This window comes from Ammodytes marinus (assembly GCF_949987685.1).
Source record: "Ammodytes marinus genome assembly, chromosome: 2".
Taxonomy (NCBI): domain Eukaryota; kingdom Metazoa; phylum Chordata; class Actinopteri; order Uranoscopiformes; family Ammodytidae; genus Ammodytes; species Ammodytes marinus.
Genome location: NC_137231.1, coordinates 15,106,266 through 15,120,009, shown reverse-complemented (window position 1 = coordinate 15,120,009; position 13,744 = coordinate 15,106,266). Strand labels below are relative to the sequence as shown.

The following is a 13,744-nucleotide window of genomic DNA, read 5'->3' as shown; positions in this document are numbered from 1 at the left end:
TTTAGCATCAAAATGTCTATTTTACACTGTATAACTGGAAAGGAATTGTCTGCAGTGCCATATGTGTCAACTCACTAAATCTTAAGTAATTTCATTACGCTCGTGACGAACTTCTCCATACTACACAGAAGTTATTAAGGTTAAGAGCTGCATTGTATTTCCAAACATCCTCGGTTTGACTATTAATCAGTGTCTGTTATTCAAACACAGCCAGGACCCAACATGGAGATGTGTAACGATGCTCATAAAGTTGTACACGTTATTTTATTTTATGTTTTTATTATTATTATTAGTAGTAGTAGTAGTAGCAGTAGTAGTAATTTAATTTAGAAGGCAGACGTTGGAGTCGTTGATATATATGTATATGCATGTGGTCCTAAATAGCCAACCTGACCGGCGTCCACACACGTATGTGCACACAGGAGGCATTTGGAGCAGAGGCCCCCTGGAAATGCCTCTAAGTCCATACAATGTCTTTTTTGCATGTGTGCTATATAGTTGTAACCCTGATGCGATCACACACAATCAATAATAAACGGACCCTCGACCATTTGTAAATCTCTCCATCCGTTTGCAACGTTTTGAATGCTCTAAAGCGCGTTCCTGTAGTCATCTGATGTTTTATTGGGGGGGCCTTGCACTTATGACCTCAGTGTTTTCCCAATTGATTGTGCTGCGTGTTGGTTTCATCCGTATTGAAGCTGCATTGCTGGAGCTGTACAGCGCCCTACTGTAGCAGTGTAAAAAAGGGCATGCGTTATTGATCATCACACATCTGGCAAAACTGTTGCCTTCTATCCCCATAAATGTTAAACCTATGAGGTCATTTGACAAAACTATCACTCAGGAGACATTTTAACCAAGTCCTAGATAATCTATTAGTGGATAATTATTTATTTTAGATTCAAATGGGGGGAAAAAAGTCAGATCTAATTTAAATATTTAAATATTCCAAGATCAATTATATACTGCAAATAAAAACATTATATTTCAGTGTATGTGAGACGGCTGCTTATGGGCAGATGCATCTATAAAATGCATGTTTAATATTATTGTCATTGTGTCTTTTTTACACTGATTATAAAGGTTTGCATAGTTAGCTGTTATTATACGAAAATGTTGAATACTGCAAGAATAATAAATGAAAAAATAAACATTACTTTGCTCGCCTCAAATTATTAATTAGCATGAACTTAATGCACCCATGGGACGATTAGATTAAATATTATTATAGGGTTATTGTATAAGGCGTTCACTTTGTCCTGGAATAAGTTAACCCAGTTTATAGCTATACATCATTTATTTTATACCAGTTTTCATTACAGTCCCTTACCATCAATAATGCTGCTTTGATAAAACACTGTGTATCATTCGACATTTCCCATTGCAGCCTTTTCCCTGACATATAATGTGTTCTTTCTTTTATCGGTGCAGGAGATTTTTTATTCCGCCAATCATTAATATTTGCATCTAGTGACTAAACTGGCACTTGGAAAAACGGTGTAAAAGATGGGCAACGGCTTCTCTCCTTGATCAGCCTTTTAATCCGGTGACACTATCGCCGAGACAAACAGCCCCTGTATCGATCTTTTCATTATGTGCTCAAACAACAAATAGCCTTGCAGGTGAGGTGTACCAGTGCGAGAGGAAAAAAAAAGAAAAGAAAAAAAGAGCTCTCCTAGTCCAGCGGTAGCCTACAACAACCAGCCCTGTAACACTATTACTACAATCTGATGTACAAATCAGTGCACGACGGTCTTGAAAAACGCAGAAGCGAGACTCGATTAGCGGTGATAATGCAGAGAAAAGACGCGACTGTCCACTATAGTTACAAAGTTGGGACTCTGACACACTGCCCGGGTCGGCTACACGGTTTGAAGTTAACGGTCGTTTGGCGTGATAGACAATTTTAGCCGCACTTGGAGCATTGCGTGTGTATAACGTATATGAGAATTGAGTATTGATATTGTACTTGCCTTACATGTGGCTGCTTTTGTCCAGGTAGAAAGCTGCTCCTCCACTTCTAACCGCCGTCACTGGCGTTTCTTCTTTTAATGTCCTGCTGTCCACTTTCTCCCTTTTCTCTCTCGGCGTTCCCCAGCTTTCTATTAGCGCCCCTACCCTGCTCCCATTCGCTGTCCCTCTCGCTCTCCTCTTCTCCCGCGGAGCCCCTTTTTCCCCAATCTGTGGAGTTAAATCTTAATGATACACTTGCAGAAAAAAATGTCTTTGTCCGATTTAATCTTATTGGTTTCACCTTTACAAAGAGCGGGAGATATGGCCGGGGACTTTCAGTGGAGTGTCCGAGACAGGGACGGGGAGAGAGAGCTCTCTTGTTGAATACTTAAAAAACAACCCATCCCTCCTATGCGTTTCCAAAGAGGGGCACTTGCATTATGTAGCCCTACGCTCCATTATATCTGCTAATATCTCTGTGTGGTTAAAGACAATGATTCTGTTTATTTTTAATTCAAATAACAATGTGATTGATGTATTATGAATAGTTTGTTCTGGTGTTTTTTCATGTTCTTAGAGATGATTTACGCACGCCACGTTGACTTAAGGCTCCATCTAATTTACATGCAGTCAAAATGCGAGTGTGCTTTTATGCGAGTATTTTTATATAATTGTAATGAAACTTTTGTTCATTATTGTTCTTCTAAAGTTGTTTTCTCCACTTACAGCATTAACATTAAAATGTTGTACTTTAAAGAAAGTCGAAAAAGATTAGATAAAGTAGTACGCAAAATAAGAGCGTGTTTTATTTTCAAAATCAACTTTTAAGTTTTAAAAATGCATGTTTGGTGATTTGTGCATGCATTAATATGAGGTTGTAATTGCACAATGTACGCTAGATGGCAGCGCGATCCAGACATTTTTGAGTAAGAGGGGTGGTAAAGCCTGCAGATACCCTGTTACAAAAAAAAGCCGGAATCCCCATGCAAATTCCCAGCAACTTCACATGATTTTGAATTACCGTCATTATTAAGACATAATGTGACACCAGCTCAGTGATTGTGGAGAAGATAGGACCTCGGTAATTATTGAATATTGCGTATTGCTCCGTCTAATTTTAGAGATTTTCGGCCGCTGGCACAGCATTCCGTTTGTATAACACAGCCTTTTATGCATCATTCTGCCCATTGACGTATCTCTTTCTTTTATAATAACGTTTAAAAGGAATTGTGAGTTTTTTTTTAATCAGAGACTGTGCCTGTTACGGACAAGGGTGTACCGCAATGCGCATGCCAAAGACAAAACAACGTGCGAAAATATAAATCCGCTTCAAACCAATAATGACACCCATTCATTTTATAATAAAGGTACCAGTCCAAGACAAACCATTTTGAAACTTTAGGGAATTCCTGAGCCAGAGTCCCAATTTCGCCGCTGCGCACAGTATTGGGGTTTATTTGTCGTGCGTAAAAGCTTTGTCCCCCCCTTGCCTTTACCCCGCTTTTTCTGCTATTCTATTCAGGGTTTCTTCCTCTTTTTGGTGACAATAGACGGCCCATACTAATCAGGTTTCAAAGTAAATAGCAGCGCGGGGCGAGCTCAATGTAAATTGTGCCTGTCAGAGCCCCCCAGCCCCTCCACACGTAGATGGCAACACTGCAAAAAATATCCATCCGCGAGCATTAGGCAGCGGAGTATTGGGAGTCTGGAAATGTTGGATTTACCCAAACAGGGGGACTAAATCTGCCATAGTTGCGAGTTGTTTCCACTTGTTCCTAATGCCAATCGACCCACTGCTGTACAATGTATTACACCAACTCTTCATTGCCAAAGGCATCTCCCTGTATCTTCATTATTCTGTGGACTCTTTAAAAAATCATCAAATTACATATACTGCGATTGAAAACAAAGGGAAATTCTGTTAACTGCATTTCTTTACTGTGTATTCAGAGGAAAATTAACATCTCATATCCAGATTTTAACACGAGACCCAAATGACTTATCGGAATTGACATTTTTTGCAGTGAATAACGGAGGGGGACTCTAACCAATGGAGAGGCAGCGAGGGCTTGGCTATAACCTTAGCCTCCCATTTTCTCTCTCTCCCTATCTCCCCCCTCTCCTCCTCTCCTCCTCCTCTATGCAGGGCTCTGGCCAGTCAGTCGCCTTTGATTATCAGTCTCCAGCAGCCCCTCTCTTGGCTCCTTGACATGAGCACCATATAAGGCGCAGCGATCTCCATAGAAACGTGTCAGTTTCAATAGTAGTGTCAAAGTTCACTATATACAGACATTCGCGCAGATCCCCCGTTTCGGAAACATTGCTCTGCTGGTCCTCTCGTTTAAGCGCATTCATTTTTTGGGTCTCTCCTTCTTCTTGCATATTCTATTAGTTGTTGGTGTTGGTCTTCTTTTTTTAATCTTTTCTCTTCGTATCTCCGTTCCTCCTGCCGGAGAGAGGTGAAACTATACATGGGCACTTCATTCGGCGACGCGGTTTTCTCTCGCTGCTGGGCGAGATGATGAGCTTTATTTAAGACTATACCTAGATGTAAAAATCCAGCTCTTCAGTTTTTCCTCCCCTCCAATACGGCGAAGACGGGAGCGTGAAGGAGCAAGAGGAAGAAAAGAGAAAGGAATTTATCTCCGCAGCACTTTGGATCGCGTGTCTTTCCAGCAAGAGGTTTTTCTTTTTCTACTCGTTCCTGCGTCCATGTGAATCGCTCCTGCTGCTGCCTTTCCTTTGTGGCTATTTTATATCAAACTGCAATTTGTTACGTCTGGACTCTGGTTTTCTCTACAAGATTAGGAATTCCTGAATGGCTGGCTGCAATATACCTTGGAACTGGCCTCCCGATGCTTGCATATCCTGATCGGGTGCCTCTTCAATCGCCCTCCTGTATTTTTTGAATGTATTGATCGCGTTGTACTCTCTTATTACCCCATAGGAGATTGCGTGCTCCGATTTGACTTTGCACTGCCCCGTGTTTTTGAGAGCTCATTTTTATCCTCTGCGCTTCATAAGCACCGGCGATCATTTCGCTTTATAGCACTTTCCGGGGCCGAGATATGGCAATGGTAGTTAGCGTGTGGCGAGATCCGCAGGAAGACGTGGCCGGAGGACCTCCGAGCGGCCCCAACCCAGTTGCGCAGCCGGCGAGGGAGCAGCAGCAGACGGCGTCAGCGGCGCCGCACACTCCGCAGACCCCCAGCCAGCCGGGACCGCCGTCCACACCGGGGACCGCCGGGGAAAAGGGGAGTCAGAATTCTGGACAGCAGCACATTGAATGTGTGGTTTGCGGAGACAAATCGAGCGGCAAACACTATGGCCAGTTCACCTGCGAGGGATGCAAAAGTTTCTTCAAGAGGAGTGTACGGAGGAACTTAACATACTCATGCCGTGCCAATAGGAACTGTCCCATTGACCAGCACCACCGAAATCAGTGCCAATACTGCCGGCTGAAGAAATGTTTAAAAGTGGGAATGCGGCGGGAAGGTGAATATTTATTTTAACGTACACTCACGTATACTCATCCTAGTAGCATAGGAACAGGGCTGCCATGTTGCATTAAGGTCACAGGCTGTATAGCTGGGCAGTCTCCATCCATGTTGTTTTTTTCGGGGATGTTTGGTTTGCATGAATGATCAGTCTTTCTGTGAGAGGAGTAAAAGGCCAGTGCAGCCATGTTCGTGAGCGCAGGTCGCCTGAACAAAGCGGTTCGTCAAGCTGACCCTTTTCTTTATTTCTTATTTTTTTCTGCAGTCTAAATTGGACTATTAGCAAGCAAATGTCTTGGGTCCAGCAGGCCCATTTTACGCATAGGTTTAAGAGCAGAAGAGGGTCTGTGTGTGTGTGTGTGTGTGTGTGTGTGTGTGTGTGTGTGTGTGTGTGTGTGTGTGTGTGTGTGTGTGTGTGTGTGTGTGTGTGTGTGTGTGTGTGTGTGTGTGTGTGTGTGTGTGTGTGTGTGTGTGTGTGTGTGCGCTCGGTACGTCTGTCTGTCTGTGAGTGTGTGTGTGTGTGTGTGTGTGTGTGTGTGTGTGTGTGTGTGTGTGTGTGTGTGTGTGTGTGTGTGTTAATGTGTGTGTGCGTGGCAGAGTGTGTGAGAGTGTGCATGGCTAATAGTCCCTTCCATAAGTACGTGAAGCTTACTAATTTATAATTGTACTGTAGGGTTTGCGAGCAGTGTGTGTGGATGTAAAATGAACACACTACAAAACGTCTCTCTCTTAACTCCTTGTGCTGACTAGACAGCTCAGACACTGAATAATGCCGCTGAAGTTGTTCATGGCTTATTGTTTTGCCTGGTGCATTACAGGCCGTGTAACTTTCCCCTCTATGTCAAGTGTTTTATTCCAATTTATGCAAACATCCCTTAAAATCTCATCCTTTGAGTGCACATTATGAGCCCACGTATAATGTTCTCTGAGTTTCTTTGATATTTAATTTTTTAATACTAAACAAAAGCAGTATTCCATTGATTCCAAGCCGACCGTTGAATATATGTACAATCTGTAAACGGGGTTGCATTTATCAGTAATTATCGATCATATTTGTAATTTGTTTGGACACAATTAATAATTATTAATATAAACAAAAACCCACACAAACATAATGGTAAAGTAATATGAGTATAGGCTTGAGCATGCAATATGCAATTACGCATTGAATTGCTTATTGTAGTACATTTGTTAAATTTACTTTTGGATGAGAGAGAAAATGTGTTTGCTATATATGTGATTCATTTTACACACAGACCACGTAGCGTGCATCCCTTAACACACATGTAAACAGTGTGTATGTTTAGGGACCCAGCACATATGCTTTAATGAGATGTTTATGTAGTCGATAGAATAATCTCTGGAATATTATAGTTTTACAAACCGCGTATACACTAGTCAATATGGTTTGAAAAAGCGCACTAGATTTCGATTTCAGTGCATGCCGTTTTACTGAGGAGAAGACACGAGCTGTAGCTTGCCTCACGGTCGCAGTACTACTCGAGAACAATGTTTGTCAGTCCTGGATGCACATTTCCTCTTTATCTCTTTCTTTTTGTCAGCGGTTCAGCGAGGACGAATGCCTCCAACCCAGCCGAACCCAGGCCAGTACGCGCTGACGAACGGGGACCCTCTGAACGGCCACTGCTATCTGTCCGGATACATCTCGTTACTGCTGCGGGCCGAGCCTTACCCGACGTCCCGCTACGGGAGCCAGTGCATGCAGCCCAACAATATCATGGGCATCGAGAACATCTGCGAGCTGGCGGCTCGTTTGCTCTTCAGCGCCGTGGAGTGGGCGAGAAACATCCCCTTCTTTCCCGATCTGCAGATCACCGACCAGGTGTCCCTGCTCAGGCTGACGTGGAGCGAGTTGTTTGTGCTTAATGCGGCCCAGTGCTCCATGCCCCTGCATGTGGCTCCTCTGCTCGCCGCGGCGGGCCTGCACGCCTCCCCGATGTCCGCGGACAGAGTCGTGGCTTTCATGGATCACATCCGGATCTTCCAGGAGCAAGTGGAGAAGCTTAAGACCCTGCACGTAGACTCGGCAGAGTACAGCTGCCTCAAGGCCATCGTGCTTTTCACATCAGGTGGGTGTCCGACATGTCACATTATAGGAACATGTCTATACTCAAATGAGGCCTAGTTGCAGTAATGTTAAGAGACTCGCAGGGCGAAACACTGTCGCAATCTAGAATATGGCTGTCAGGTGTAAACATGGTCACAAATCTGAGTTTACGAGATGTTTGTGTTGCCGATGGAATAGCCATTTTGCCAACAGCTTGCTACATATCTACTAACTCGCATTCCCATGTCGAAGCTGAAGACGTGTAAACAAATCCAGATTGAGTGAGCGCATCAAGTTTTTTTTTTTTTTTTTTACAGAGCGACACTCAGTTCAGAACGTTTTAAATTGGAGATAGTTGACAACCCTATGTGTGTAAATATTTTATAATTGTGGAGTTTAAACTTTTTTTGAACACGTCAGAGCCGAGAGCGAGATTGTAGGTTCGCGTCCATAAATTCTGGAACAGGTGTCAAATAATTGAGCGTAAAGATGAAATAGTCTATCACTGGCGGTGATTTATGACAGCTGATGCGTTTATGAGTGTTGGTGCACGCTTTTATCCTTGTTTTGCGTGCACAAACACGTGTCTTGGGGGGCAGGAAATAATCCTTAGCAGACTGAGATCAAAAAAGCTGATGGAAGTTGACTCATATGTCAATGCATCGCTACTGCATGGACCCAGAGACGCACCGATTGTTTGTAGATTAATCTTAGCTGACCTATTAATTTTCTTAGTTATTTAGGATAGTTGCTCTTGTCGCGCACGCTTTGAAAAGTCATCAGCAGCAATTTTCAAAAGTAACCTACATTGTTGATAGCTTAATTGAATGCTGACTGGGGCAAGGTCCTAAAGGTCCTCATTTACTCGCTGCGTAATTTAGATGCTATTTTTGAGTTGGTTGTGTACGCTTGGTGCCATTAGGCCTGTTATGTCAAGGGGGTCTGGTGATTATGGGAAGTACAGGGGAAAGTCTTAAAAACTAACTCACAGGCCCCAAACTACTTTTGAACTTATAGCTCAAAGTTTGGACATCATTGTCTCATATTTGTCACATTAAAAAAAATCGGTAACTATTTGTAAATTTCCTATAATTGGACAAGTTCGTGATAAAATATTCAGTGTAACTGTAATATTCAGATTTAGATTTAGATTGCAAGAATTCCCACTTTCAATAGCTCTAGAAAGCGCCATTACTCCATTTTATGGTTACACTTGTCTTCTACCATTTTAGATAAATATTGTATTTTATTTTATTAACTTCAAAAGGCTGTACAACTGCATATATACAATACCTTTACTGATTTTAAATTATATTATATTATATTATATTATATTATATTATATTATATTATATTATATTATATTATATTATATTATATTATATTATATTATATTATATTATATTATATTATATTATATTATATTATATTATATTTTTATTATTCTATATTATCTTCAAATCAATTATCCCATGCCGTATTAAAATGTCATATTTTGTATAGCGTAATAATAAGCTTTATTTAATTAGGATCTAAATTTAGGCGAACACTTATTTCCAACATTAACTTGTAAAAAGCAACTAAGAGATTGTATTCCAAACTACTCAACCAGTTTGAACATTCACTTTTCCCTTTTAGGTGAATACGACATTACCACAGAGGTTAAAGGACTTTCTATTGTTTTACATGTTTTGTTTCGGCAGCCGTAATAACTACTTTTCAGGTCTGGCAACTATAAAGTTAATAGCCTATGCTACGCCAAATTTTGCAAGGCACACTAAAAGGTAAATATAGGTTATAATACAAATAAATACGTATTTTTCCTCAGTTAACGTGCCTAAGCCATGTAGATTCGCTTTACCGTGTGCATTGGCACATTTTACCAAATTTTCCTATCGCACGGCGTTTCAACTAATTCACCCCAGATTACCCAGAAAGAACTTCACACACACATCAACATCCAGCATGCTTTCTAACAGATCATTTAGTTGGGTTAGGCTACGACTGCTGTTGGCCATAACAAGTCATGTGGCACATTGCCAAGACCAGCGTGGATTGTTTGCCTTTAATAACTGCAGACTTGTCAGTATTTGATGCATACATAATGGTGGCCAGGCTAAACTATTTCACCACAGTTCAGGATCATTGTCTTACATTAACTCCTTATCCACATGTGCACACTACAGTGGGTGCCTTTGCTAACCTACCACAGAAAGCAAAGTCGTTTGCGAATCTGGAAGCTATCTTCGCCCATGTCTCAGTCTATTGAGGGATTGGGGTGCAGGGTTGCAGGCAGGCAGGCAGGCCTAATGGAGAACTATGGGATGTCTTTGACCAGCTTTCTTTTGACGCATCCATTCAGCTGCAGCCTATTCCCTGCGATGCTTTGAACTACTGCATTGCAACGTTCCTACAAAGTATTTGTATTTTACAAGAAACTCCCAAATGTAATTAATTCCAGTCTTATTGATTGCTGTTAGATTTTAAAAGGGACACTCAGCGTTAATCCAAAGGGATTTGCATATATGGGGCTCTGACCGGCCGGACTAAGGTCACAGTAAATCACCCCGAGAACTCGGCGTTGCCCCCGGGTTCATAAGGTTATTGTGTCTGGCCATAGTGAGTTATAGCACTGAGAAATCACGAATAGGGTTTAAAAGCCTTTGCTCCAGCATTGAATGTATTACTTAAAACCAAAGATGTCTTCCTTGTGTAGTCTCTACAAAAGAACAGCTCAATTCCGAATCCTTTTCGAGGACTGCCTAGACTCCACGTGGGACCATAGGCCTATGCCAGCGGTTATGCTGCCTGCGTTTACAGCAGTTTATAAGCGGTAGAACACGCATGCTTGGGTTGTGTGGAAAACGGCTCTCTTTATAACAGGCTAAAAACATCGTATAGGAAACTAACAAGCCTTTTGTCTGATGCTGAAGCGTGGATGCACAGGGCTGCAGAGCCCACCAGTGAGCACCAAAGCACACGTCTTCGCCTGCCCCTTTGCACAGGCTCATTTTCTGACATTGTATGTCGCTTCTGCGTGACTATTGACTTCACCTCCTCTAATACATTTGATTGCTTCCAGCGGCCTGTCCTATAGGCTCCATCGAAAAACAGGCCAAGAGTGGTCTATGGAGAGAAGAACGGCGAAATGACTTAACAGCTTACTGCAGAGTAATTAGGTCACATTACATACAGTGTAATTTCAGATTCATCAGTGCCGTTTATGTTTCCTTATAGGCTACGTGAATCCCCAGAGTACAGACATGAAGAGCACAGACCTTCAGGCCCATAGCCTACCTTCCTCCTTTGCTCTATTGCCCCATCACTCCTTCCGCCGCACCGCTACACGCTCACTGCGCCGTTTTCGTGACATTTAGCTCCATATTCGTGTTGATTGTTGTGAGAGCAGACAGAGCAATCCTCCACTGATGTGTGCATCCCCTACTTCAGCAGCAAGCCCCTTGTTTATTCTGTATGACAGTCCCACTCGCTCAGTGTGATGTAGCATGTTTGGGCAGTGTGTTTGTTCATTCCACTTTGTCAATAGCACGTAAAGGCTGATGTTGAATGATAACAAGAGTGCTTTTGCAGGACATAAATTGGGTATGGCAAGGTGTGTGCACTTGGCAATGCTAAGCCCCACAGGGGGCTAAATTTGACCATGTGGGGTGTGTGGCCATAATTTGCACAGAAAAAGAATCATAAGCGAATCTGTCACCTATTTAATAAATACAAGAGTTATGATTGTAGTGGAAAAAATGAATGCATGTCGTTAATACAACAACAGTTTATTAGAAATATACATTTGTGAATACATATCTGTGTATTTAAGGTGTGTGTGCGTGTTTTGACGCTTGGTGACCTAGAGTCTGATGTGTTTTAATATTATAATATTTTAATAATATATTTTTAGCCATTGTTTCGCCTGTTCCTCAAATGGTGAAGTTTAACAGCAAAAATAATATCAGATTCAAGATTATCCTCAAGATGTAGTACCATGGGGTTGTGAGAGACGTGACGAGCCTAACCACAGTGCCTATGGTTTGTGTGTTTTTCAGACGCTTGCGGCCTGTCGGACGCTGCTCACATCGAGAGTCTACAGGAGAAATCCCAGTGCGCCCTGGAGGAGTACGTGAGGAGCCAGTACCCGAACCAGCCTAGCCGCTTTGGGAAGCTGCTGCTGCGGCTGCCCTCTCTGCGCACCGTCTCATCGTCGGTAATCGAGCAGCTGTTCTTCGTCCGCTTGGTAGGTAAAACTCCTATTGAAACCCTCATCAGGGATATGCTATTATCCGGGAGCAGCTTCAACTGGCCTTACATGTCCATCCAATGATCCTAATATGAAAGTGGAAAAATGAGAGAGGGAAAAAAGGACCAAAATTCTGCACCCCTCACCCCGTCCTCCTCGAAGAAGACTATATATAGGACCCTTTCTGAGAAACTTTTGAAGACATTACTTTTTTTCTGTCTTCTGGGACTGATATGGAATACATTATGTACAGAAAAATATTGGAACTGGACTTTACACCTGTGTAAATCCACGCTCATCTTCAAGAACAATACTTTTCATTTTGTAAAATACTAGTCTTTATTTTCCTTCTTTTTTTGTAAAAAAAAAATACAAATGAAATGAAAAACATCATATGCGCAGTAAGAAAAAAAGAATCAAGACTTAGCGGGAAAAATAATGTTTCCAAGCAATTATAAGAATTGTCCTGTGTCTATGTACCTCTCTGTTTTGTATTTTTTCTGGTTCTAAACCAGGGTTTATGTGATTCTATACTAATAATTTTTTGATATAACCTTTTGCTTCTTATAATGAGTGCGATATATGTTGTCGAAGCTATGTTCTCCAAGAATTAAAATTGAAGTGAGAATTTAAAAACAGAAAAATAAAGAAATTTAGACAAAAAGAAACCGTCTAATCGCTATGACAATATCACCACTGATGGTTGAACTTTTTCCCAATTGATATGATGGACCTGCAACAGCAAACAAACTGACCTCCAGGACATTTTTACTGAGAGGACGTCTGGGGCGCCTTTTCCCCGGGCCATAAGTGCGTGTGGAGTCGATCATCAGTCAAAGAGGAGAGACATGAAAATCAAAAGCACTTTTAATATATCATTTCAAATACATTTTGTTTGTTTCGTCTTGGAAATTTTCATTGTTTCTTGAATTTTATTGGTTGTTGCCTTCAATTTGCTTACTCCATGATGCACCTTTTTGCAGAAGGGTCGGTTGATGATGAAGTTGTGTGATGGTGACTGTACTATTAAAAAAAGAAATAGGCAACGATGTCTCATTCTCCCGCCTTTTACTGTCCAAGGTGCTCGTGCGTATATTTTCAACCATTTGAGGGAATCTCTTGTCTTATGTGCCCTGGTTTCTATAAGAAAAGCGCAAGTGTATGCAGCCCACATTCACTGAGTCACTGTCCTGCATTGCCTCATACTGAAACACATCATTCTAAATAACAATGGGCGCAAACCTCACATTTTACCAGACCCACTGACATAACTGGCAATGCAAAACAACGAAGGAGGAGAGGCTATACGTGAGGAACTACAGCAGAGAGCTCTCTACCATCCAGTGAGCGCATTAATGTTTAATATTTTTCCCAGACAGCAAGGAAAGCCTGCGCACCACACAGACAGAGCCACATCATCCTACCTCCCGTGGCTTAATCAAGGTGATTCTTCACAAACCAAACAATATCCCCCTCTCCCCGGTTCTTTAAAACTCTGCCTTGATAGTGCATGCCTCAATATTGATGTGGGCGTCATTTGGCAAAAGGGTTAGGCCCCGCTGCAAAGCTGCTGTGATATGCGTGATCAATCTGGAAAATGTATTTTACAGCATGTAAGCCAGTCGATAGGAACACCGAGTGTGATGCATTGTGTGGGAATAGAGAGGACGAAGGAGAGGGAGGGATAGAGAGAGCCAGTGCAAGAATGATAGAGGGGAAACGTGTGTGTGTGTGTGTGTGTGTGTGTGTGTGTGTGTGTGTGTGTGTGTGTGTGTGTGTGTGTGTGTGTGTGTGTGTGTGTGTGTGTGTGTGTTGTGTTGTGTGTGTGTGTGTGTGTGTGTGTGTGTGTGTGTGTGTGTGTGTGTGTGTGTGTGTGTGTGTGTGTGTGTGTGTGTGTGTGTGTGTGTGTGTGTGTGTGTGTGTGTGTGTGTGTGTGTGTGTGTGTGTATGTGTGTGAAGGAGATGGCCTTGGTT

The 13,744-nt window shown here is 42.1% G+C and overlaps 1 protein-coding gene across 1 annotated transcript; it reads left to right on the top strand.

Moving 5' to 3' along the window:
- Positions 1–4,138: 4,138 nt before the first annotated feature.
- nr2f1a (nuclear receptor subfamily 2, group F, member 1a) lies at positions 4,139–12,810 on the top strand. Its single transcript, XM_080045322.1, has 3 exons — positions 4,139–5,451; positions 7,016–7,543; positions 11,580–12,810. Exons 1-3 carry the CDS (start codon positions 5,025–5,027, stop codon positions 11,852–11,854), a joined length of 1,230 nt encoding a protein of 409 aa, XP_079901448.1. The 5' UTR covers positions 4,139–5,024; the 3' UTR covers positions 11,855–12,810.
- The last annotated feature ends 934 nt before the right edge of the window (positions 12,811–13,744 follow it).